The 25,786-nt window shown below is 40.9% G+C and overlaps 2 protein-coding genes across 2 annotated transcripts; both read left to right on the forward strand.

Moving 5' to 3' along the window:
• Positions 1 to 76: 76 nt before the first annotated feature.
• Positions 77 to 9,836, forward strand: LOC119723922 (monocarboxylate transporter 3-like). The gene is made up of 4 exons (XM_038194828.1): positions 77 to 2,139; positions 5,795 to 5,935; positions 6,604 to 7,553; positions 9,525 to 9,836. The coding sequence occupies exons 1-3, from the start codon at positions 1,833 to 1,835 to the stop codon at positions 7,131 to 7,133; spliced, it is 978 nt and encodes a 325-aa protein (XP_038050756.1). The 5' UTR covers positions 77 to 1,832; the 3' UTR covers positions 7,134 to 7,553; positions 9,525 to 9,836.
• Positions 9,837 to 13,932: 4,096 nt separating this feature from the next.
• Positions 13,933 to 20,362, forward strand: LOC119723923 (monocarboxylate transporter 12-like). Its single transcript, XM_038194829.1, has 4 exons — positions 13,933 to 14,571; positions 15,007 to 15,147; positions 16,729 to 17,685; positions 18,342 to 20,362. Exons 1-4 carry the CDS (start codon positions 14,205 to 14,207, stop codon positions 18,485 to 18,487), a joined length of 1,611 nt encoding a protein of 536 aa, XP_038050757.1. The 5' UTR covers positions 13,933 to 14,204; the 3' UTR covers positions 18,488 to 20,362.
• The last annotated feature ends 5,424 nt before the right edge of the window (positions 20,363 to 25,786 follow it).

Genomic DNA, 25,786 nt, shown 5'->3' on the forward strand with positions numbered 1-25,786 from the left:
TTTAAGCATTTTCACGTTAAGTGATACTAAAACCTCTAAGATAGATGGAATTTTTTACTGAGTAAATTCCTGTCAAACCTTTAAAAGTGTTTTTCTTCGATTTGTATTTCTGCAACGCTGACCACCGGGTGTCAGTTTGTGGTGTCGGTGACGAAATGACTTACAAAGGTTTTTTTTCTGGGCGAGCACAAGTCAAGGTTGTGAGTAAGGTCATGTCCAAAGTTTCTGGCAGCTGCTGGAAATTAAAATCAAACACTTTCGATCTCAGGCTGTGCTCCTTGGTCATATATGGGCCGATGTGGCCGGCAGCCATAGGCGCCTTTACGTGCCAGCGGCCCGACCACGTTGTAGCTGCGTCCTTCGCAATTCAGCATACCAGCTAGCTGGGAGTAAGAATGATTAGCCTCCCAAATTATTATTATTATTATGTGTAAACAGATGACAATAGCAGGTCAATACATGTATGTGCACAAAGTCGACTGAACATGGGAACATTATTGGCTTTTGTACAGTTACATGTATTTTAGCATAACAACAAATGGATAATATGCATTATGAGAAAATAAATGATACAGTTCCTGGCTGAATAATTTCACAGTACCTACCTTCGTATTGGTACCAGTTCTACCTTCACTTTGAGGATTTTCGAGTTAAATAGATAGGTATGTTTCTGGGTTTATTGTAAATGTTCCTGCTGTAGATTCGTGCTACGCATGGAGGAGGCGAAGATGCAGAGTCTGTACTTGCATGAATGTACAGTCCAGTTTCGACTTAAGCTATGTCCTGTAATAATGTGGTGGTCAAGCAGACAGTGACCCGAAGTCGTTTCGATGCCAGCGAGCGTTGAACTGACAAGGCCAAGGGAGCAGGCTCGTTGTGGGGCAGTCTACCACAAGGCACACCCGGATTATCCAATTGGCACAGCAGTAAGCTCTGTGCTAGGGCCTACAGAAAAAAAATGGGGGCCTACAAAAAATATTTAGGGCCTGTGAAAATACCAGAGTGTACCAACAGGCTTTTTGAGGTGCCAGTTAAGCCAGGCTTGCCGAGTACAGCTTAGCATCGGCATGAAATTAGTGCTGGTGCCGAGGGCGGAGTAGGGGCTACGAAACACTGGTACCTAGGGCCTATGGAACAGTTAATCCGGCCCTGGACACGGGGAACACACTCTATAGCGCTGTTATGCACACTACAGAAACATGCTCGGGAATGGGGAACTTCCATTGAATTGGTCAGGCAACTTGGGGTCTCACTACTTTAGTTAATGACCTAATAAGGCGGGTCCTTAGGTGCGTCCTGCACAGGTACCCTTCCTAGTATGATATTCCCTCCCATCGTCAAGCCTTATAATGAACTGCTTTCCTGTTTCAATCAGGTTTCTCACTCACCGGAACTACGTCCAGTGCTCCTCCTGGGAGACTGACCACCGTGTGCTCTGTACTGCACACTCTTAAAAAACACGTTTTGCACCATTGCTCTTGAGAACAGCAAGAGAGGGCACAATGAATAGGGTGCAGTGGAAAAGCGCAGCATGGAAGAGGGTGAGCACACGGGTGGCATGCGCTTTATATACCCGCGCTGGGTACAAAGCAACTCGCTCGCAGTACAACGGACGGAAGTCTGTGTACCAACCAACTATGGCTGGCCTAGCTAGCACACCAATATTAACTGTTCCGCTAGATTGTATTTGCCGTGTCCGATTACATAATCTTAGTAAACACATCAAGGGTAATAAAATATTAGCTTACTGTAAGTGCTGACAGCTATCTTGTATTCTGTTTGATTGAAATAAACAAACCAATCAATATATTCTGACGGTGCACCTTTGACCCATGCTTAGTTTTATTTACCCTTGTGTTGCTTATATCCGTTCACCATTGTCATTCTACGAAACGATAAGTGAAATCATGGCGAAGGCATCTACATTGCAAGCTAGGCGTCAGGTTACGAGAGTGTCCAAGCAAAGCGAATGTGGATGGGGAATTGTCGTGGTCATTGCTGCCCATGTCGGCTTGGCATCGACTGGTATCCTGCGATGCAGTGGGATCATGTATCTTCCCTGGATGAATGAGTTCGACTTGAGCGCCAAGGAGACGGCGGCCATTCAAAGTTTCATGTCATCCCCAGCAGGCTTCTCAGGTAATCATGTTGAGCTAGTCTGAACCACTGATCTCTATAATACTGACTGACTAGCGCTTCGGCCTATGTGCACAAGGACATGTCGCCCTCTCACACACGCGGCGGCCATTTTGAAGCTCCCTTAAATCGATCCCCACAACGAACGGATCCTATAAAAAGCACAGAAACACAAAAGTTTAGGAAGCACGGATCATTCAAACGCGTTTTCATTTATTCATTTTGCCCACAGTGTTATTTACTCATTAATGTTTGTTCAAATATTTAATTGTATTCTATGACCTTGCATATATATTTACGTGGCGAAAGGGCTTCAAAATGGCGTCCAGTGGCTTCACCCCCCACGGCCGAAGCCCTATTAAGTCAGGTAGGCATATAATGTAGAGCTCAGTGGTCTGAACGCAGGCATGGTAGGCCTTAGTGGGGCATTTAAAGTCTGATACCGGCCAGCGCTCGTGATTGTTTTCCTGGGAGGGTTAGTGGCACTTATCAACCTGGTTTTTGTTGTTGTTGTTGTTGTTGTTTTTTTTTTTTAGAGTTCTGGAGTTTGTTTTTGAATTGGACGTTAAACAATATAGAGGACAATAGTGTCCCCAATGCCCGAGAGGTCCCCTATTTGGATTCGTGTACAAAACACATGGGAGGTCGTCCTATAAGTACAAACAGAGGGACAATAGGGGGTCCCCGATTGCAAGCAACGTGTGTGTCCTCGATTTACACTATAAACAAACGCATACGAGTTAGCATGTTAGACATTGAGATAGAGTTCCGATGGTGACAATCAAGCCGGCCTCAGGTCGACCGTGCGACGACACAAATCAGTCGCCGGACTGACTTTTCAGGATCAAGCTAAACATGTGCCTGAGCTACGACCGTCGGGAAGAACCCAGTCGCCGATTTGTTTGCGACCTGAGTGTAACTGCGACCATATTAAGACGATCGGCATCAGCCGACGCTCAAAAAAAGTCGCAAGAGTAGAAACATTTCAACTTCTGCGACGTGTTCCGCGACAATGCTTGATGCCGACAGTTCCGTCGGCGCAAGCAAATCGTGGGTCGACTTGTGGCCGGCTTTAGAGCAGTAGAAATACAATCATCGGTGTATTGTGATCACGCATTGGTTAAATTTCTAAATTGGTTGATTCCTTGAAACAGGATCGGAAAACAGGTCCAGAGTATTGGAAAGGTTGCATGCCTGTCATGTCTATATAATTAATCATTTAATTTACTGTAATTACAGAGGTCACTACGGAAGCGTTAAAGGGCATAATACAATAAACTAAAAAAAAAAGAATAAGTCATAATTATGACTTATTATTAAGTCACAGTTATGACATATCTTATAATAATGACTTAGCATTAAGTCATAATTATGATATAGGTTAAATCTCATAATTACGACTTAGTTGTTCAATCATAATTATGACATATCTCATATTTATGACTTATTATTAAGTCATAGTTATGTTTTATATCCAATAATAATGACTTATTGTTATTTCATAATTGTGACTTACATCTTATAATTACGACTTAGTATTAAGTTTCAATTACGACTTAGGATATTTCATAATTATGACTTAATACTAAGTCATTAATATAACATATAAGTCATAAATATAACTTAATAATAACTAATAATTATGAGATATAAGTCATTATTATATTTGACAATTACTAAGTCGTAATTATGAGATATAAGTCTAATCGTGACTTCATACTAAGTCATTATTAAGGGAATAAATGTGTGCTCCGGAGGTTTTTATCACTCTGTTTAATACCACTTAGAGTCTGGGTGCTGATAATTACCCGAGCCGGAGGCGAGGGTAATTATCAGCACCCAGACTCTAAGTGGTATTAAACAGAGTGATAAATACCGACGGAGTACATATTTATTCCCATTCATAAATACCTTTTCGGTAAAAAAAAATCATATAATTCGTTCAAAACATCCCGATTTTGTTCAACAAATTCACTTTATGCTTTTTGAATCATCCCTCCTGCAAAATAATGGAGTGTTCAGCTGGCGAGTAAGATGAAAACAACCCTTTTATGGAGATTGACGCGCGCGTATCATGTTCTATGCGATGTCGCGCAGAACGCACCTGGCGCGTTGCGTTTTGAATTTAGAACTACAAAATTCTAACTCCCTGGTAGTGTTGCGCATGCCTACGTGAGGATTGTGAACGTTCAACCAATGAAACGATAAGAGGCACTGGATTTTTAGGAGTCCACATTTTATTGTGACACTGGAAAAGTGTTTAAGACCAGCTAGCCATGTCTTTATCATCCGTTTAATACCGGCCACGTGACGGGCTCTCGACCAATAGGAATGGCTAAACTGTCTGAGGTATTTATGAATATTAGATATAAGTCATAACAATGACTTGATAATAAGTCATAAATGTGAGAGATAAGTCATAATTATGAGATTTTTTTGGTATTATGTCCCTTTAACGCTTCCGTAGTTCACAGCTTTACAGGTGCGAACCAGACTTTAAATGAGATAGAAATCCATGCCAGGTGTAACAGTTCGCTACATGTGTAGATCAGGCCCTGACCTGCCTTTACTGAAACAAGCATCATAAAAATGATCGATGAAACATAATTCCTCCTCGTTCCTTAATATTTTTAGGCAGTGGATATTTTGCCGGAGACGGCAAACTTTAGTAAACGTTAGCTTGCCGGATATGCACTGAACATGCGCAGTTACTGTGTTGTGTACTTCGCCAGCGGGATCAAACCCGGTGTCACGGTCTCACTTCTCCGGCGTGCTAGCTTCTCCAAGTTGGAAATTTCGCTATAACACACATGCACAAAATTGCGCAGTAGTGTTCACTGTCGCCAACTTTTATGTGTGCTGAGTTCTTTGGGGTTGTACTGGTGCACGTACGAAGTTAGGATGTTTGTATGTATACGTCACAGGGTACCATCGAATCCAGACTAGGCATTGTGGGGCGCGCAATTAACTCCCAACATCCTAATAACCAAAAAGACTTGAAGGATGCACATTTATTTTAATACGTGGTTGAACGCGTGGTAACAAATTTGACATCATCGTGTGATGGACCACGACCGAGCAAGGATATTGAATTATAAAAGATATGTGAAATAAATCAGAGAGCCTTGATTCATGATAAAAATCACTACAAGGAAGACCCAGGTTAAGTGACATTAAACAGCTGTCAGATTGAAACTCCATCATAACTGGTTGTTTAACTATAGGGCTTGACAAGGACTTCGTACTTTTTAGAATGCATGATTCACAATGCCAAGGAGGACGGTTCAACAATGATATTAACAAGATGCAAGGTCAAACGTTCACAATGCGAAGGTATATGGTTCATATTGCGAAGAAGCAAGGTGCAACGTTGACATCAAGCATGATCAATGGTGTACATTGACAAGATCAAACGTGAACATTAACAAGTTGGAACATTCACATTAACAACGGAAGGAACAACTTCCACAATGCGATATTAAGCTACGTGCAACGTGCATATTGCGAAGGTACAACGTCAATATGAAGAAGTTACAAGGTTCAAACTAAAAAGGTCAATATTAAAATGTCGTTCCAGGGCCACCGTACAAGAGTCTCCTTTTTGTACAATCTCGTGTTCTTACAATCTCGTTACAAACTCGTTTTCTCTTCTTTTTAGTTCTCATTGGAGGAGTTCTATGCAACCACTTTGGGTGTAGATTTACGGGTATACTAGGAGGGTTCTTGATGTGGCTTGGTCTCTTCTGTACCTATTTGGCCAACGACATAGTTCAGCTCTACGCAACTGCTGCCATAATGGGTAATATTTCTTCACTCAAGTCTCGGTTTATTATTGTGTCCTTTAACATGTAAGGCATATAGGATCATCTGCATTTATCCCAAATGTATAGCCTTACCGAATATTATCAACAAGCTTCCTTGGATAAAAGATCATACTGGTACTAAACACAAGGTGAGATTATTGACCTGGAATCAAGAAATGTATATGTAGTGATTTCCATAAATCAGTTGACTGATTTTGGAAATAAAGAGTGCTATTTGAAGACAAAATCGTGTTTCAAAATAGGTCCGAAGGTTGTGATTTTCACTGTTTTCTTGAAAAGTGTAATATCCTCTGAGCTGGAAGGTTATAGGCTCAGAACCCTCTCATTTGGATTTTTAGTGTTGTTTTATTGGAAACGAACAAATGCATACAAAAGCAAACGATCCTTTTGTGCCTTTAAGTTGATTTTGTGGGTAAAAAAGGTATCTGTGTTCTGCCCTCTTTTTGTGTGCATGCATGGTTTCGATGAATTATCTGACCGCATTATACGGTCTTGGAAAAAACCCCAATAGTAATACATACGGAATTCCAAACCATTATGCTATAAAAAGTCAATGCATGCGCAACAATAAGCATCTTTGTCAGATAATGTATCATTCATAGAATCGACTGCGATTTTCTCAGTGCTTTGTTCTTTTTGATAGGTATTGGAACTGGCATTGCTGTCAACGCGTCAAGCGTCATTATCACCTTTTATTTCACGAAGAGATTCAATGTGGCCAACGCTGTTACCTGCGCGGGATATGGGACGGGGATAATGGCAATCCCTCCGCTTCTCCAACTTTTGCTGGACAGGTACGGGTGGAGGGGTGCTTGTTTAGTCACATCCGCAATCATGGCAAACGTCATACTCTGTGGCGTGCTTTTCCGACCTCGTCAATTCGGCCTGGAACGGAACAAGACCGCGTCTGCAACGAACTCACAAGAGGATCTGAGACAGCAGCCCTCAGGTGAAAACGACGACGATACTGATGATGACGATTATACCGATGGAAGTACCGGTGAAGTTACAGATGAACCCAATAATTCAACAGCGATACCGGTACGATATATCAATATAAGTACGGGCGATAAAACTGAGTATAAGCGATCCAGACAAGTGGTGAAACTTCTTAAAAGATTGTCGGACGAAATCGGGCTGAACATCATGAGGAAAAGCTTCCGTTTTCCCTGACCTGTGTCATACAGTTGTTGTATAGCTGTGGCTATGCGGCATTTCCACTGTTCCTCATCCCACGTGCACAGACCATTGATGTGGCGCCCTCTAGTGCCGCATCCTTGCTGAGCATGCTTGGCATAGGGAGCGTGATTGGTTACCTAGGCAACCCACCGATGATCGGCTGGAGAATCTCAGCGGAGCACGTGACGGCCATTTGTGCGGGCCTGACAGGAATTGCGTGCCTTCTGGTTACTGCAGACGGCTATGCCTATTTTGCAGTGGCTTCATTCATTTACGGCTTCGCTTCTGGAGCTTTTTACGCCATCTTCTACGTTCTGTGTCGCAAATTTGTTGGTGTGCAGCACTACGCCCTAGGAGTCGGATTGATGAACGTTTTTATTGGCACCGGCTACTTCATAGGATCGATACTTGCAGGTAATGGCATGTGGGCTTTAGTTTCGTGTGTGCTTCAGTTATGTTTGCCTGGGAAACTGAGTGACTTTTTTTTCGGAGTGAAACAACGTTAAAGTTGCTGAAATTCAGCTTGATAAATTAGCAGGCGCGGATCCGGGGGTGGGGGTCAGATGTTAACCCCCCAATTCTGTCATTTTGTTTGTCATAGAAATTCTTTAAAAAGAATGCGACCCCTTTGCTCTGACACCCCCTAAAAAATTATACTGTTAAATGTACGTCTGTTCAAAATACGTACAGAAGCAGCTTAGATAGGGGTATTTGTACACCATTTGGTGTACAAATGATATAAAGTGGTAATAATCCTGGAATTAGAACAGCTTCCCCTATTGACAATTGGTAACCCCCCCCCCCCCCCCCCCCCAGTTCTTGATTTTACGGAGGCCAAGTGTCAAGATTTTTTGTTGATGAAACACACCCCCCCCCTTCCTGCGAAAATTCCTGGATCCGCCCCTGACTAGGCATGGCGGTTCAGGTCTGAGCCCCCCGCTTTTCATCATGCAGTGGCGATGCCATATGAAATTATGACTCCAATGAAATCGGGTCTCTCTTTACCTGACATGATCTCTCAGCCTCACACGTGAACTGTCACTGTCCAAAGTATCTTCACTAATAGACATGCGCGATACAAAGGCTGGTTCGAATATGCAACACCCATAACTTTGTTGCGAGGCTCTAGCGTCCAGATGGAAACACGTACCATCATTATTTTCATACCATTTTAAAACTTTGAATCTGAAGTTTATCCCTGGCGAGTATTGGTCTGATGAAGAGTTTGAATATTATTCGTGTTCACATAAAGGCATGTCGAAAACAGACTCAACTGATTTCAAGGAAAATCGATGATGCGGTACATCAGATGCAACACGGTAACACTATGATCGCGCTTTTTGAATAGGTACATACTTGCACGTGAATTTTCAAAATGAACTTAAAACGATAATGTGAATTCATTTAAGGTGTAGTCTACGTCACATTATGAAGAACCATTTCCACACAATGACTGATTTTCCTTGAAAATCAAACCAATACTCGCCAGGAACAAGGTTTAAATTGTATGCATTAAAATGATGTAAAAGTAATGGCGGTTCGTGTTTCCGCGGCAAAGCTAGAGTCTACAGAATTTGTTGCAGGTATTTTTGGACGCATGCTCTGTACAGGTATAACGCGACCAAACCATTTACTAAAGGCATAAAGTATCATGTGTTTTCATGCATTTTGTTCGTTTCCAATAATAACACGATAGACTCGAAATCCAAAGACGAATGTTGAAAACATAACCTGTTGAAATTTCAGCTCAGTGAATATTACACTTTTGCGAGAGAACCAGGCGCGGTTATAGAGCCAATATTTGGGGGGGGGGGGGGGGGGGGCTAGCAGGGCGGATCCAGAATTTTTTCAGGGAGGCGTGCTGACACTTAGACCTCCAAAAATCAATAGGGGGGGGAAGGCTCGTGCCATATTTTCAATGGGGAGCGCCAGTAAAATCCTACAATCAGGCACACTATATTAACTACAAATGCTCCCTTGTCACGACTATAGGGGGAGACCGTTCGCATGTACGTCACATTCCTTCTTTTTGCTGATGCAATTTTTTTTATTGGAATTTTTTTTTGGGGGGGGGGGCTAGACAATTTTTTTTTGGGGGGGGGGCTACAGCCCCCCCCCCCCCCCCACGTAGAACTGCCACTGGAGAGAACAGTGAAAACCATTGCACAACCTTCGGATCACAAAACACTATTTAATAGAACTGAGCACCTACATTTCTAGGTTCTTCTAAATGCCAGCGAGCGGCAGACGGAATAATATCACGATGTATTTAGTAAAAGTTCGATCTTCAATCCAATGAATATTTTGGATAATAAATCGGTAGGTTATAATTTGGGTGAAATAAATGAAAATGAATGACACAATAAACGATGCTTGTCTTCACAGGATGGATCTTTGATGCTACAAGGAGCTATGTTGCTGTGTTCTACATGTTGACTGGGGTATACTTCACTTGCGCATTCAAGTGTCTACTTTTACCTCTACTGAAACGCATAGAGCCTGGATTAGAACCCAAAGTATCGGATGAATAAAGTATCTGAATAGGGCCAGCTCAATATACTTTACGATTGCTCACGGACACGACATTTTTAATTTGATCTACTATATTCATGATTAATAGTAGATCTAATTAAGCCGGTGAAGGGCAAAAACCTATTGATTTACATCACCCCGACGCAAAATTCCATCTTATGAATACATGTAGTTGAATGGCGGTACCCACTGCTGTAATCTACATCAGATTTGAACCAGTTAACCGATCCCGCAAGCTCGGTGGTCGAGTGGTAAGACGTCCGCACTAAAAAGCAGGAGGTCGTGGGGTCGAGTCCTACCCGACTGATGTTTTCCCAACTTTCACTCGGGAGGTATTGTTTATACGTCGGTGAATGGCAAAAATCTATTGATTTACATCACCCCGACGCATTCCATCTTATGAATATATTCATGATTGTTTTCTAATTCTCAATTTTGATTGGTCATCTGAACTTAATGAATATTCATGTAATGTCACCATGCACTCTTGCATGCGTTCCTTCGACGAGAACATCCTTTTGATTTGTAACTCGCAACTATGTGTAATTAAGCAAAGTACTTTTTGATAAAACTATGGCATTCTGGTTTGTACTGTAAAATCTACAAAACGAATGAATAGGCGAATTTAAGTAATTAAATATTTCTTACTCGAATTTTACAATGAGTTTTGCGAATTTAGTTAAATAATAACTGAACAAAATCAGACTTTTGTATCGTTAAAAACTCCGATAAATAACCCGAAGGAGGAGCTTGAATCTGTACGGTAGGGGACTTTACTACGTGGGAGCTGCCAGCAGTCAGTTTTGAGATACATGCGAAGATCAATTCAAGACTTGGAAGACAAGATATGCAAATTTGATTGTCTATCGTTGTGACTTGACGAAAAAGCAGTGACAAGCAACAATGAAATTAAAATCGGCGACAAAATATGTGTCAACCTTGGTGCCAGACGTCAAGTTAAAAGTGGTGGCAAAATTAAGTGAAAGTTCAAAGTAAATTGAGGAATTATAAATTTACATTTTTATTGATCGAACACGATTCCAGCTTTGCAACGTTTGGGGTTAACAATCTAACACAACCATAGTTAATTGTCACGTGCGTATAATTAAATTAATTCATACTGAATTGTGTATCTGTATACAAAACCTCATTTAACTGTATACAATGCTTAGAACTGTATATTTTTTCAATATTAGAAATATATATCAAGAAGATTTCGGTTTTATTATCTCTTAGCAGCTGGTATGTATAAAACCGTTATAATTAACCGTTTTAAATTTCTGTCCACGGATCACAAAAAAAGGTAAAATGTTCTTTCAGCAAAACCAAAACAATTTACATTCGCCCCATGTAAATTGTTTTCGTTTCGCTGAAAGGACACTTTATAGCTTTGGCGCCCTTGTGCGGCTGAACACCATTTAAGAACAGCCGTCTTTGAGTACCTCTTTTAGGTTTTGTTCTTTGGAGCATTAAATCATTATTCATAAATACCTCAGACAGTTTAGCTATTCCTATTGGTCGAGAGCCCGTCACGTGGCCGGTCTTAAACGGATGATAAAGACATGGCTAGCTGATAAAGTCATGGCTAGCTGGTCTTAAACACTTTTCCAGTGTCACAATAAAATGTGGACTCCTAAAAATCCAGTGCCTCTTACCGTTTTATTGGTTGAACGTTCACAATCCTCACGTAGGCATGCGCAACACTACAAGCGAGTCAGAATGTTATAGTTCTAAATTCAAAACGCAACGCCCCAGGTGCGTTCTGCGTGACATCGCGCAGAACATGTTACGCGCGCGTCAATCTCCATAAAAGGGTTGTTTACATCTTACTCGCCAGCTGAACACTCCATTATTTTGCTAGAGGGATGTTTCAAAAAGCATGAAGTGAACTTGTTGAACAAAATCGGGATGTTTTGAACGAAATATTTGATATTTTTTTACGGATAAGGTATTTATGAATGGGAATAAATATGTGCTCGGTCGGTATTTATCACTCTGTTTAATACCGCTTAGAGTCTGGGTGCTGATAATTACCCTCGCCTCCGGCTCGGGTAATTATCAGCACCCAGACTCTAAGCGGTATTAAACGAGTGATAAAAACCTCCGGAGCACACATTTATTCCCTTAACAACACAAAGTGAAACATCATGGGGGTATGATGCAAGAGAAATACTGACATGAGGCTTGCCAACTGTACTTGTTTAGTAAGTTTGTCAATTACAAATGTAACACCAGTGGTGGAAACATCAGCATAATCCAAATTAATGAATGCTAAAGTTTGACAGCGTTGCCCGGATACAAAGGCAATTAGTATAACCAGTGTCATGGTAAGGTCTTTAATTGAAAGATCCTTGTTGGATCCAAGAGACTGAAGGTGATGTCAAACAATATTCATATCCCAAGTCGGTGAGTACGGCAAGAAAGTCAATCACTGTAGTTCCATTGGTCTGTAGTCCTTGTCTGACTACAGAAGTAAATTTAGCCACTTCCGTATTGCTGACCTGTAACATTTCCTGGTGGACGTTCGCCATGATGAAAAGATGATCGTGGCAGCTTGCTCTCGGAGTGTTTCCCCGATAAGAGGCAAGGTATCCTTAGACGATCCCGTAAGGGATGGTCTGTCTGAAAACTAGTGGTCGATCCCAAGTACGATCTTCCTCCTAATCTCCAAGACTTGGAACTGCTTCCCCGTTCCAATCAGGTTCCCCACTCACCGGAACTACGTCCAGTGCTCCTCCTGAGAGACTGACCGCTGTGTGCGCTGCACTACACACTATTCACCAACCACGGTCTGAGCGGGAAAATGACTGTGCTACGTACGGCACCAACAGCTCTAGAGAACAAGAAAGCGCACAATGGATAGGGCACAATGGACGAGTGCAGCATGGAAGAGGGCGAGCGCCTGGTTGACTCACGCTTACCCGCGCTGGGTACCAACCACTGATCTCTATATAAAGACTGGATAGCTAATAAAGAGCCGCACAATCATTGATCTCCATATATGGAGATCAATGCGCACAATGTACGAATTTGACGCCATATTGGTGAGACCGGCTGGTGATCTACAAAGGACAAGTTGCCGTCTTTATAGACAGCTTGATTTCTTTTGCAACGTCGCGGCTCACTTGACTTATATTTTGGCCACCACCACTGACCAACTGACCAAGGTTTACTACAATTTTTCTAACGTAGTGGTTACTTTTATAATGCCGCAAATCACTTTTTCGGCGTTTTTGAAATAATAATCACTACGAAAATGTGTTCCTTTTAGAACATCATAATATGTGTACGTGACCAAAATGAGCGTCAACTGTTGATACAACGCGCGCGTATTTACGCGTAGAACGTTCGTATTATACGCGGCCATCTTCGTGAGACCGGGGGCGAATTGGTCAATATGCAAAGTCTACTGTGTGAATGTTGTATGCATATCCGCTATCCAGTCTTTATATAGAGATCAGTGGTACCAACCAACCACGCAACTCGCGGGATGTAGGCCTACATGGACTATAGAATATTCAACCTCGTTTCCATGGGTACGATCTTGCTGCGCAAGATCAGGATGAGGGTTGATTTATGTTGAAAGTTACAAGTTCATACCATAAACCGTTCAGGAGGAATTCCGCGGAGATGTGTTGTCCGACAAAACCCCAAGAAACAAAGAAAGAAAGAAGATTTATAAGAAAAATACCAGGTTGTGCCCGACCACTCAACAAAGAAGATTTATCAGAAGAATTCTAAACAGTGGTCGGGTTGTGCCCGACCACTCAATTAGCAGTTAATAAAACTTACATTATACTCGGAAATACTCGGGCGCTATCCGATTGTTAACGAAATGAATTCGGCAAACTTCGGACATTTTCGGAAAAAGGAGGAATTCGTCCCGTTTTAGTCACGTGACATATATTTGTAATACAATGTATTACTGACGGCTACCTGACCTAACATTTATCAGGAATAGTAAGAATCGTTTGGTCTGGGAACCAGACTAGGGCCGTATCACGCATGTATTGAACCAGAAATTTGGGGAAGTTGTTTATCCTTGTGTAGAGAATCCGTACTGTAAGTCATTCATTCAATCAATAGACATAAGCATTTGCCCGTGGTCTCCTCCTCAAATTACACACAGTTGGGATCACTGGCTCCGCTCCCACCACAGCCCGTCTTTCCAGTGCTGCTGCTTTCAGTTCAGTGGTGTGACACCCTGACCATTCTCGGATGTCGTCCACCCAGCGCATCTTTGGCCGGCCCACGGAGCGACGACATCTCCCTGGTATCCCATCCACAACAGCTGCCTTCGTGCCACCCTGCCGAGCCACATGGCCCAACCAAGATATGCCTTTCGTTTCATCACAGTGCTACTGCTGAAGCACCACCGGTCGCCGATCATCTTCATCAGGCTTTCATTTGTTACATAATCTTGTCACTTGATGTAAGCGCTGATAAGTGCAGATAGCTATATCTAGTATACTGTTTGCTTGCAAATAAAATAAATAAAAAAAAACCAATCTGTTGTGATGATGCACCGGCCTGATGCCCACGGTACAAAGGTTAGTCTCAATAACACTGGTGTCATTTTTATTCGCTTATATAGATGATGTAATATGTCCCTTCCTGTATGCATGTGTCATTCTCGGTCAGTCTGTGCAACAATTAATAGGTGAAATCATGGCGAAGGCATCTAAATTGCAAGCTAGGCGTCAGGTTACGAGAGTGTCAAAGCAAAACGAATGTGGATGGGGAATTGTTGTGCTCATTGCTGCCCACGTCGGCATGGCATCGACTGGTATCCTGCGATGCATTGGGATCCTGTATCTTCCCTGGATGAATGAGTTCGACGCCAGTGCCAAGGAGACGGCGGCTATTCAAAGTTTCATGTCATCCCCAGCATGCTTCGCAGGTACTCATACAAACATTACCGTAATGATCGTATCTTGTATTGCTCCATGTTTAGCGACCTGCCATTCACAATGGCCGCCCGACCGGGCAATGTTTATTAAATGGCCGCCATTGGTCTCAGGAAATGACATACCAGCTCGGGCTAAAATGCATGCCACAGACAAAGAGGCCAAAATGATGTCACTGTTTACAATTATTTTTATTATCAGATCTCTATTGTGTAGGGAATATTAGCGTAGTGAACAACTGAGCAAGCTTGCCGCCAGGTGCTTTCTGTTGTTGCTTTCGATGAAGCGTGGGGACCATCCTTTTAATTTTGAAGTCTTGGAGTTCGAACTCCTTGGGTTTATGGTTTCACCTATATAGCTCATATACGCCGCACTGCATATAAATTATGATCTTATATACACAACCTCATTTTTGTTCTGCGTTTCAGTTCTCATTGGAGGAGTTCTAAGCAACCGCTTCGGTTGTAGATTTACGGGCATATTAGGAGGGTTCTTGATGTGGCTTGGTCTCTTCTGTACCTATTGGGTCAACGACATAGTTCAGCTCTACGCCACTGCTGTCATAATAGGTAATATTTATTCACTCATGGCTCGGTTTAGTATTGTGTCCCTTAACATTAAATGCAATTTATCCCAAAAGTATAACCTACCGAATATTGTCAATAATTTGCTTTGATTTAATATCATACTGATACTAAACACCCCGAAAGATTATTGACCTGGAAATCAGGAAAAGGATACTGATTTCCATAAATCAGTTAGAGTGCTATTTAAAGACACAATCGTGCCAGACCAAAAGCTAGATGAAATATGGTTTTCACTGTTTTCTTGAAAAGTGTAATATCCACTAACCTGAAAGTTGAGCAGGTTAGGTTTAGAACATTCTTTTTTAGATTTTGAGGAAGCCGCGGATCAATATGCTCGGGAATTTCCCTAACATTGTACACGCAAAAAGCAATCAACGTACGTGACTTGCAATGAATGTTTTAAAGGATAGGGGCGCTGAGCCTTATATTTCAAGGGTGCCGCAGGGCATGTCCAAGTTTGCTTATTGCCGAGAGTTTGAGACCTACTCTCACGTCAAATCAAGGTAATATCTGTCAGGGTTGATTTTTTTAGTTATTTTTGAAGGAAAAGAGGCATTTTGATTTCAACTTCCGGTCTGATGACGTCATCATTTTTTAGCGTGCAGTTGTTGTCTGCATATATGTACACTAATTTTAGAGTGATTACCGCGAACTTCGCCACGCACATCAACTTATTATTTACTTTAAACATTTCGAACCTGCCGCTAGAGGGCGCTCTAACATTTTATGACGTCATCCGTATTTTTTTCTAAAGTACAGCCTAGCCAGAGACTAACACCGTTAAAAGCAAGTTCACATATGTTTCCACTTACAAATTGTAAGGCACTTCCAATTTAGACCGAAAGGAAGGGTCACGTGATTAGACACAGGCGATAAAATGGAGACCCTGGATTATTCTATCAATTCCCGCAAAAGCCAAGTTCAGGTCTTTCGAGGTTGATTTTATATTGATTTTATAATATTGAATCTAGAAATCTTTAATCGCTTGTTATTTGACACCCGATGACGTCATCAAGATGTCAGAGTAACATGCACCACTAGACTATAGGGATGAGGGTTGATATAAAGTTACAAATTCATACCTTCAAACCGTTTAGGAGAAAACCCGCGGAGAATTATTGTCCGAAATGAAAGAAACAAAAAAACAAAAAAAAGAAAGAAAGAAAGAAGATTTATCAGAACAATTCTAAACAGTGGTCGGGTTGTGCCCGACCACTCAAACACCAATTATGGGTCACTTGGGAATGATATTGTCAAAGATTTGTGTACAATTTGTTTTTCAACTTCCCCAGGAATTTTGGTATATTAACGTTTAAACCGAATTTTGCCTCTAACTATAGGAGTTGCGACATTGAAATGTCTCCCTAATGTCCGGTGTCTCCCTAAGGGATAATTTATGATGACAAAATGTCTCCTTAAAGGCACATTAATTATGTCATGGAATTACAAACTATATAAGAAATGAAAAGGGACAGCCTTGCACATGCATCTTTGTGAGATAAATGTATCAATCATAGAATGGCAAACGATTTTCCTTAATTCTTGGTTTCTTTTTTCTTATAGGTATTGGAATGGGCATTCTCATGAACGCTTCAAGCGTAATTATCACGTTTTATTTCATAAAGAGATTCAATGTGGCCAACGCAGTTACCTACGCCGGACGTGGGATGGGCACGATGGCTATCCCTCCGCTTTTCCAACTTTTGCTGGATACTTACGGTTGGAGGGGTGCTTGTTTAGTCATATCCGCAATCATGGCAAACATGATACTGTGTGGAGTGCTTTTCCGACATCGTCAGCTCGGCCATGAACTTAACATAACCGAGTCTTCAACAAGTTCACAAGAGGAACTGAGACAGCAGCCCTCGGGTGAAAAAGGCAACGATGCTGACGATAACGATTATACCGATGGAAGAACCGGTAGAGTTGCGGATGAAACCGGGTCGTTTTCGACCGCGACACCGGTACGATATGCCAATACAAGTTCTGGTGATAAAACTTGGTACAACCGATCTGGACGATCAGTGGTGAAAATTCTTAAAAGACTGTTGGACGAAATCGGGCTGAATATCATGAGGAAAAGCTTGCGTTTTTCCCTGGTTTGTGTCATCTCGTTGTTGTATAGCTATGGCTATGTGGCATTTCCAATGTTCCTCATCACGCGCGCACAGACCATTGATGTTGCGCCCTCTAGTGCCGCATCCTTGATGAGCATCCTGGGCATAGGGAGCCTGATTGGTTCTCTAGGAAACGCACCAATGATCGGCTGGAAAATCTCAGCGGAGCACGTGATGGCTATTTGCGCAGGCCTAGCGGGAATTGCGTGCCTTCTGGTTACTGCAGACGGCTATGCCTATCTGGCAGTGGCTTCATTCATTTACGGCTTCGCCTCCGGAGCTTTCTTCGCCATTTCCATCGTTCTCTGCCGCAGCTTTGTTGGTGTGCAACACTTCGGCCTAGGGGTCGGGCTGATCTACGTTTTCGGTGGTACCGGCTATCTCCTAGGACCGGTAATATCAGGTAATGACAATGCTTTATTGCGGAGTTTGCTTTAATAATGTTTGCATGGGAAAGCCAGTGCCTTATTTTCCGAGGGTACAACAAACTTTACTTGTTGGAATTCAGCTCACTAAGCATGGAGGTCTGAGCACTCCACTTTTGATAATACAAGTGGCGGCATCATGACTCCTAAATCGGGTCTCTCGGTACCTGATATGAATTCTAACCCTCACATGTGACCTGTCCAATTTATCTTCAATTGGGCATGCGCAATACAAAGGCTGCTTCGAATCTGCTATTTGTATACCGCAACCGAACCATTTAGTAAAGGCATAGAGTATTATTTGCTTTTCATTACTGTTGCTCGGAGCCAATAATAACACGACTCGAGATCCAAAAGACGAATGTTCAAAACCTAACCTGTTGAAGTTTCAGCTCAGTGGATATTACACTTTTTCCCCCCAGAAAACAGTGAAGAACCATGCACAAGCTTTTGATCACAAAAAACTCAACTGATCTTCAGAAATCACTAACATTTCTCGTTTTCTTCTAAATGACAGCAATCGGCAGACGGAGTAATTTCACGGTGTGTTTAGTACCAGTACGATCATTAAAAGTCGGTAGGTTACATTTAGAGTAATTGCAAATGATTGATAAAGTACTGCTTGTCTTCACAGGATGGATCTTTGATGCTACACGGAGCTATGTTGCTGTGTTCTACATGTTGACTGGAGTACACTTCTCTTGCGCATTAAAGTGTCTACTCTTACCTCTACTGAAACGCATAGAGCCTGGATTAGAACCCAAAGTATCGGATGAATAAAGTATTTGAAAAGGGCCGGCTCAATTAATGGTGCGGCATAGCCCCAATACGCCAAAGTATTTTGCAGTTTTTGATTTTAGCAAGAAACTTCGCATTTTGATTCTTTATGCCACAAAGACCATTTTCAGATATAGAGGCATTTCATGTTGACCTCTAGTGACCTTTTGAGAGGTCAATGAACTTTTCACACTCTTTTCAAAGCTTTTGTTCTTCAAAACTTCACTTTCCTTTGACTCATGTCTATGTCATCTATGTCATAGGTCTTCATACAATAGAAATAATAATCTGATGTGGGAAGTGGGAACTATTCATATCTGACCTCTGGTGACCTTTGTAAACATGTTTATAGCTATTTGTTCTTTTAACCCCATCTTTTTGATTCATGTCTAAATGAAAGTACCCATGTTTTAAAGAGATTTTTCATAAATCGGCCATTTCTTATTCAACCTCTTGCAACCTTACGAGTGGTCATGACCACGGATATTAACTAGATGTACACGATTATAAATGATACTTTTTTTCAAGACCCAAGTCTAAAACTTAACTCTATGTGCCAAGAAAAAAAAATCAGATGTGGGGACATCATACTTGACGTAGTGCTACCCTTGGAGCGTTCAGTGAACTTTGTATATATTAGTTGTTGCTATTTATCAAATTATTCGTCAAAACGCAATTTTTTTTGGTAACCCAAACCTCATAAGTGCCAAAGAAAGGTATTGTTTACAATCACGTTATGAATTTAGACCCCAAAACAATTTCGAGTTGACCTCTGAACTCGTGTTTCCTTGTTTTTTTGGCAGACGCAATATGATGAGATTGGAATCAGAAATCTGTGGGTCTGTTCTGTTTTGGAAAATGTACATTTGTCATGCAATATTCTCTCTTGTGTGCTTATTACATCCTGCTGTATCCAGATGGACTTGCATGGCCACGTTTATATCCTTTTTACCAAGCCCAACGGTTAAAGAGTGATGATTGTCTGTTGTGCCTCTTATATTCTGTTGCGCTTGCGTCTGCCCTAATTAAAAAAAAAAATGAGATCAGAGGTCATGCAAAACAATTTCATTTGGGGTCTGACTTCATGACATGCTGTAGAATAATTATTTTAAAACATGCATTGTTTTGCACTCATTAGCCTGCGGTCATGAAAAAAAGGTGGCAATTGGAAGATTAAGCATAATATATAACGGCAATCAGAGTATTAAGGTCATCAGAAAGTCATCGCAAAGGTCATTAGATGTCAAATATGAAATGTCTACATCTCTGAAAATACATATCATCGCACGAATACCAACAATTTAAATATGGGTAATACACATTTGTGTTTTGAACAGTTAATCCTCTTATTATCTATAAACAGGATTCGCAAAGTTCATTGACCCCTTGAAGACCATCAGAGGTCAGATATAAAATTCCCTAAATATGAAATTCTTTCCACCTCAATCTTTACATAATTATGGCTTGGGTCTTGAAAAAAGTTTGGATTTAAAGGGTAAATCGTATAAATAACTTTAAATAGAGTTTGTGCAGTTAATACATAGGTCATTGGCCTCTAAAAGGTCATCAGAGGTCAATTGCGAAAATGTTCGCATTTGGTCGGTATTTACATTGTATGAATACTATACATAGATTTAGGTACTTGGAAAGTTATACATAAAGAATATAAAGGTCATTGACTCGCCAAGGTCACCAGGGGTCAGATGTGAAATACCTCCATATCTTATTTTTTGTCATGGTATGAAAACCTCACATGCAAAGTTTCATGCTGTCCCTATGCCGCACCACTAAATAGACCTTACGATATGAACAGGACATTTTGAATTGGCTTAATTTGTTTACTTTATTCATGAATATACTAGATCAAATAAGGCCACTGAAGGGAAAAAAACCTATTGATTTACATCACCGCGATGCAAAATTACATCTTATGAATAGTTTAATTGCGGTACCCGCTGCTATATGTACATCAGATTTGACCCAGCCAGTGGTCGAGTGGTAAGACGTCAGCACTAGAAATCAGGAGGTCGTGGGTTCGGGTCCCATCCGAGTGATCTTGTCCAACGTTAACGCATTTAAGTATACATTAAGTATACAGTGTTTATACGTCATGAAGGGCAAAAACATATTGATTTACATCACCCCGACGCAAAATTCCAATTTATGAATGTATACTTATAATTGTTTACAAATCTCGATTTTGAATGGTCATCTGATGAATATTCACATAATGCCACCATGTACTTTTTCGTGCGTTCCTTTGACGAGAAAATCGTTTTGATTTGTCGCTCGTAAACCCACGAGAAAAGTTTGCTCACTGGCTTTCTGACACGACAACGAATCACAACAGAAAAAAACACACATACTGAAATTTGTATCCTTGTGGAGACATTTCTTTGTTCTCGTGTACTAAAGTTTTCGAGTTTGAAAGTGCAGTTTCAAAATGCTGTTATTTTAACCAGAATAAATTTCCTTGGCTGAAATTCGGACTTAATATCCCTTTTCTAAAACTCTACCATTTGCGACTGATCAACATACCTAGGAAATACCCAGTTTTTTAGTAAAATCCATATATTTATTTCGTGAATACCTTGTGGAGGCGTATTCATCTATAGAAATTGCCCTGTGGAGACATATACAATCTGTTGTTCCCTATTGTGTGCATGTCCTCAGAGGGCACCGTGTATCATATCATCCAAGGCAGAACAATATCCACAATTCTGGCAACTGTTCGTGCTGAACTAACATTGAGGTTTTCTGCCTGAAATGACATTCCGCTATTGCTCAGAATATGGACATTTGCATTGGCGTTAAAACCAAAAAGGGACCGTCGAACTACCCTTGAAAATGGCAAAATGAAAATTGAACATAAGACCTAATGGGATACAAAAGTGCATTTTCAAGGATTACATTAACACAATTTCATTGCATGGGCCCTTTTATTTGTGTATTACGTAAAAGTCTTGATCATATTTAAGTTACATGTTACAAGACCTCTATTCATACCTGTAAGTGATGGTGTATACCCAGCGGATTAACTTATTATAGATAATTGTATAGCATTGAGATCAGCTTTATGAATTATAGTATTGCTTCAAGATTACATATTTACCAAATAAACTGGTGGGAAAAACAATGGATTTTGAGTGTTTACTTGTTTTAATTTTATTTCAGACAGTTTGATACGTAGCATGAAGGCTAGGTGAATGCTACGTCTATTGCTTTCTTCCCTAAACAAACACGACCCCCAGGATACTAAAGTGTTTATGGAGGGAATTCATTGTGCTATTGTTAGGCAATTTCGGGCGTGATCCCGCGGTCGGAACGGGGCCCGGGCGAACGCAGGCGCCCGGGGGATTAGGAACAATAGGCCCGTTCCTCCCGTGCGCTCGCGTCGGAACGGGAAAAATCCTTTTGATCTCCTCCCTTAATGAGGTCTGACAAATCCTGTCCGAATTTTTCCCGATCCGACGATATCAAAGCACAGCTTCACTCTGGTGTCATCAAGCCGTTTTTTTCTGTCAAGCATTCCTCACACAACACTTCGTTAATTTAATTCGTTTGTCTGTAGTAAAATGTTTCCTTTTTCAAGTTATATTCAGTTTAGTTTCATTACACTTCCGGTACCATCGGAAGTAAAGTCAAACGGCTTTGTGGCCGGGAACCCAAATGATTGCTCGAGGCAATGTGTAACACAAAAAAGAGAACCGTACTGCATTTATTTGAAAATTTATAGTTCAAAGTTATTATTCAAATTTTCTAAATCCCTTGTAATTAAGATGTTGATCCATGATGCCGTCACGATGATTCTGGACTCATTTTTACATCTTAGGGTCAGGCTTCAAGTTCATATCAGGTCTTTTGTTATCATCCCGTGAACATTTTGGAGGATAGCAGGTCCATTTTGGTGTTGAGGGTTCTCTCTGTATTTAAAATTCACCCAACTTTGACCTTCCGGTAGTCCCGGAAGTAAAGGCCAGGCCACTTCACGTACACAACAGAAATGTTCGTAACTAATAATCTATCACATGATTGACCATTTTGTTCAAAAATTAAAAGTTTAGGAAGTTGGTTCCTTTTTTTTTTAACGAAAATTGCTTGTCATTTGTGAGCTATATGCACAATTAGGGGTCAATATATGTTTAAGTCAAAAGTTCGTACTGTAGTCCATTAAGAAGAAAACCCACGGAGAATTATTGTCGAGAAAAAGAAATCCAAAGAAACAATTCTAACAATTTTAAAACGGTGATTTGTATCAGGAGTAATTGACGAGGTTAAAGCATTTCAAGCAGTTCAATGAACTTTCAGAGCTATCTAAATATTCGCGCCAATTTCACTCCCCGTGATGCGGACGCGAGAGAAGGTATTGTTAGCATGCGCATTTCTAAAATGTTTGCCTCATGATCAACTTCGAACTGAAAGCGTTCAGCACGGCAATAGACCTTTCTCAGGATACGCCAACTTGTAAATATATACATTGAGGCATATAACGCAAACAAAAATGGCGGCTTAAAAAGTGTGTACGATGAACGAGTGAATCTCGCAAAGTTACAGCAGATTGACAACATGGGGAAACACAATTATATGGCGGCTAATTACGATTTATGCAACTAAGGCACCCTTCCCAAAAGAATTTTAGGTGTCACCCCTTCTAAATATCTTCTCTAGTGCTATAAGAGTCTATCTGCCAAGTTTGGTGCTTTGGACCAGTCGGTCACGTTTCCGACCATAATTAGCCACCTGATTTATGCTTTTGAGATATATGCTGAGTTATATGGACGCATATTAAGGCCAGTGCTTCACATTCGCCGTAGATGTTCCTGTCAATAATCGCTGCAAAAAAAGTTGGTTTAACTGATTTTCAGTTGTAGCCTTCTGACCCATTTCCAAACTCAGATTGTATGCTTTCTACGCAAAATGTATCACCCTTGTTTTCCACAAGGCAGACTAGGCAGCTAAAAAAAACCCCAAATGGCATATTTCACATTTTTATTCGGTGCCATCTTGTTCAAGATTGGTGCAATCAATATTAAAGTCGGCACTAAGTTACTTTATTGTCAATGAGTGTCACTCATCTTTCGTACACAAGTGTTCAAAGTACACACTTCGGTACTTGGCGTCAATAAGGAAAATTTGTTTATTGATGGCCACTTATATTATCTGATCCATACAAGCTGGTACTTGATAAGCTCCTTCAAACAACGTGACTGTTACAAGTTTGGACCTTGTGCGGTTAAAAGTACAGGTTTGTTGTATAGCTAAGCAAGTATTCTATAAATAAAACTACATGCATTACAACCTACCGTGCAATGTCCGTCTGTTTTAGGTTTCTCGCAGTGTTTTTGATATCGTCGTTATTTGTTTCGCATAAAACACTAACGCAACAGGAGGTAAGTGCGTGGTCTTATTTTTGCATTATTGGTCTATTCAGTTTTATGCCACAGTGAAATTGACACTAATACACAGTTTAATTAACAGTTTGAATAAGATACCATTGGTCGGAGTTGTGAAATATACATTGTGTACAATTGTATGCAATTTCAACGACACGACGGCGGCAATGTCGATGAAGACATTAATTAATTACAACAATCTAACAATCGAACGATCGACGATAAGTGACTGGAAACAGCTGACTAAATGATCGACTGATACAAGGATCGAGTCAATCGACAGACTGATTGTCCGACTGATCGACACGCTAACTAAATGCTGCCAAGCTGATCTGAAACAACAATATAACAACCGAACGACAGACTGTGACCGACTGAAAACAACTGATTAAATGATCGACTGACCAAAGGATCTTGTCGATCAACAGACCGATCTTCCGACGGATCGACACGCTAACTAAATGCTGTCAAGCTGATCTTAAACAACAATATAACAACCGAACGACCGACTGTGACCAACTGAAAAAAAATTACTAAATGATCGACTGACCAAAGGATCTTATCGATCGACAGACCGATCTTCCGTCAGATCGACACGCTGACTAAAATGACTGTCTGGTCGCCTTTCCTTTCCAGTTACAGCACATACGGACTGACTATTGAGCTGACCAACCAAATAATTGACCAACCGACAAGAATACCTAATTGACATACGAACAGATCAACCAATAAGCCAGCCATCCAATGAAAACTATTTAAAAAATAAGTCACCCACCAGTATAAAATTGTTAAAAGGGTTCATGAAGTGAATTTTTCTTAGAAACACATTTTGTGCAACTTTCAACTCCTCTTTTATGTATGAAAAATATTATTTGCCATTCCTTTTCGGTTCATTTGATTGAAAAGTGCACTTCTTTAAATATTTACAATTTTCAATCCATTTCCTGACAGCTTGCCGAGGGCGCTATTGCTGTGATGTCAATTCAGGAAGAATATGTTCAGTTAAGGCTTTTCTGTTTAAATTGTGAATCCAAAAATTTACATAGTGAAAACATTTGTGAGAAAATTTGCTCATTGGCTCATTGCCATGTACTGACACAACAACGAAGCACCAAAGAACAAAAACTTTACGACTGGCAGCAAAATATCCAAATTTCTAGCAATATTCTGTATTAAGATGCCGAAATACCCTTGCGAATGGCAAAACAAAATTGAAAATAGGGTTCAATGGAACACAAACTAAGGTGCATTTTCAAGGATTTAATTTTAAAAAATGTCACTGCCTGAACCCTTTAAGTAAATCTTCCTCTAAGTTGTATCACATTTTAGGGGCGGATCCAAGAATTTGTGCGGGGGGGGGGGGGTTCATCACCAAATCAATGCTGAAATTTAAACAGGTTTTTTTCGCCGGACACTTGACCTCCGTAAAATTAATAAAGTGGGGGGGGGGGGGGGGGGGGGGGGGGGGGGGGGGGGGGGGGGGGGGGGGGGGGATCATACCATACAACTAATGGGGACGCTGTTCAAATCCGACGATCATTAAAGGGAATGTACAACATTTGCTTTTGCTACAATTTTCAGAAAGAAATGGATTTGGAGGATTAGTATGTTAAAGCGAATATTGTTTAAATGACTTTTTCACGTTTTGGGCTTGTAGATGCTGAAAAAAACAAGAAAACCAATCATGTTCTTGCAGTCTGGTTCCCTGACCCCACTTAAGATGAAACCGATCAGTTTGTAGACTTTGGGGAATTGTATGGTCAGAGAATCAGCCTATAAGCTAGCAGACTTGTACCCCTTCACGGGTGTGTAATCATTTGCAAAGAAAATGCGGAATAACTAATTATGAACAATTCGGAAAGGTTTTTTGAAAATTAGCCAGTTTTCTCCAACGCTGGTCGGCCGACCA

This window comes from Patiria miniata, unplaced genomic scaffold, assembly GCF_015706575.1.
Source record: "Patiria miniata isolate m_02_andy unplaced genomic scaffold, ASM1570657v1 HiC_scaffold_17, whole genome shotgun sequence".
Taxonomy (NCBI): domain Eukaryota; kingdom Metazoa; phylum Echinodermata; class Asteroidea; order Valvatida; family Asterinidae; genus Patiria; species Patiria miniata.

What these genes read in the sequence shown, in the direction of transcription:
- LOC119723923 (XM_038194829.1), top strand. Translation starts at nt 14,205, where the DNA reads ATGCCCACGGTACAAAGGTTAGTCTCAATAACACTGGTGTCATTTTTA. An exon ending in ATCCCCAGCATGCTTCGCAG is followed by an intron (nt 14,572 to 15,006) that starts GTACTCATACAA and finishes TCTGCGTTTCAG; the next exon opens with TTCTCATTGGAGGAGTTCTA. An exon ending in CGCCACTGCTGTCATAATAG is followed by an intron (nt 15,148 to 16,728) that starts GTAATATTTATT and finishes TTTTTCTTATAG; the next exon opens with GTATTGGAATGGGCATTCTC.
- LOC119723922 (XM_038194828.1), top strand. Translation starts at nt 1,833, where the DNA reads ATGCTTAGTTTTATTTACCCTTGTGTTGCTTATATCCGTTCACCATTG. An exon ending in ATCCCCAGCAGGCTTCTCAG is followed by an intron (nt 2,140 to 5,794) that starts GTAATCATGTTG and finishes TCTTCTTTTTAG; the next exon opens with TTCTCATTGGAGGAGTTCTA. An exon ending in CGCAACTGCTGCCATAATGG is followed by an intron (nt 5,936 to 6,603) that starts GTAATATTTCTT and finishes TCTTTTTGATAG; the next exon opens with GTATTGGAACTGGCATTGCT.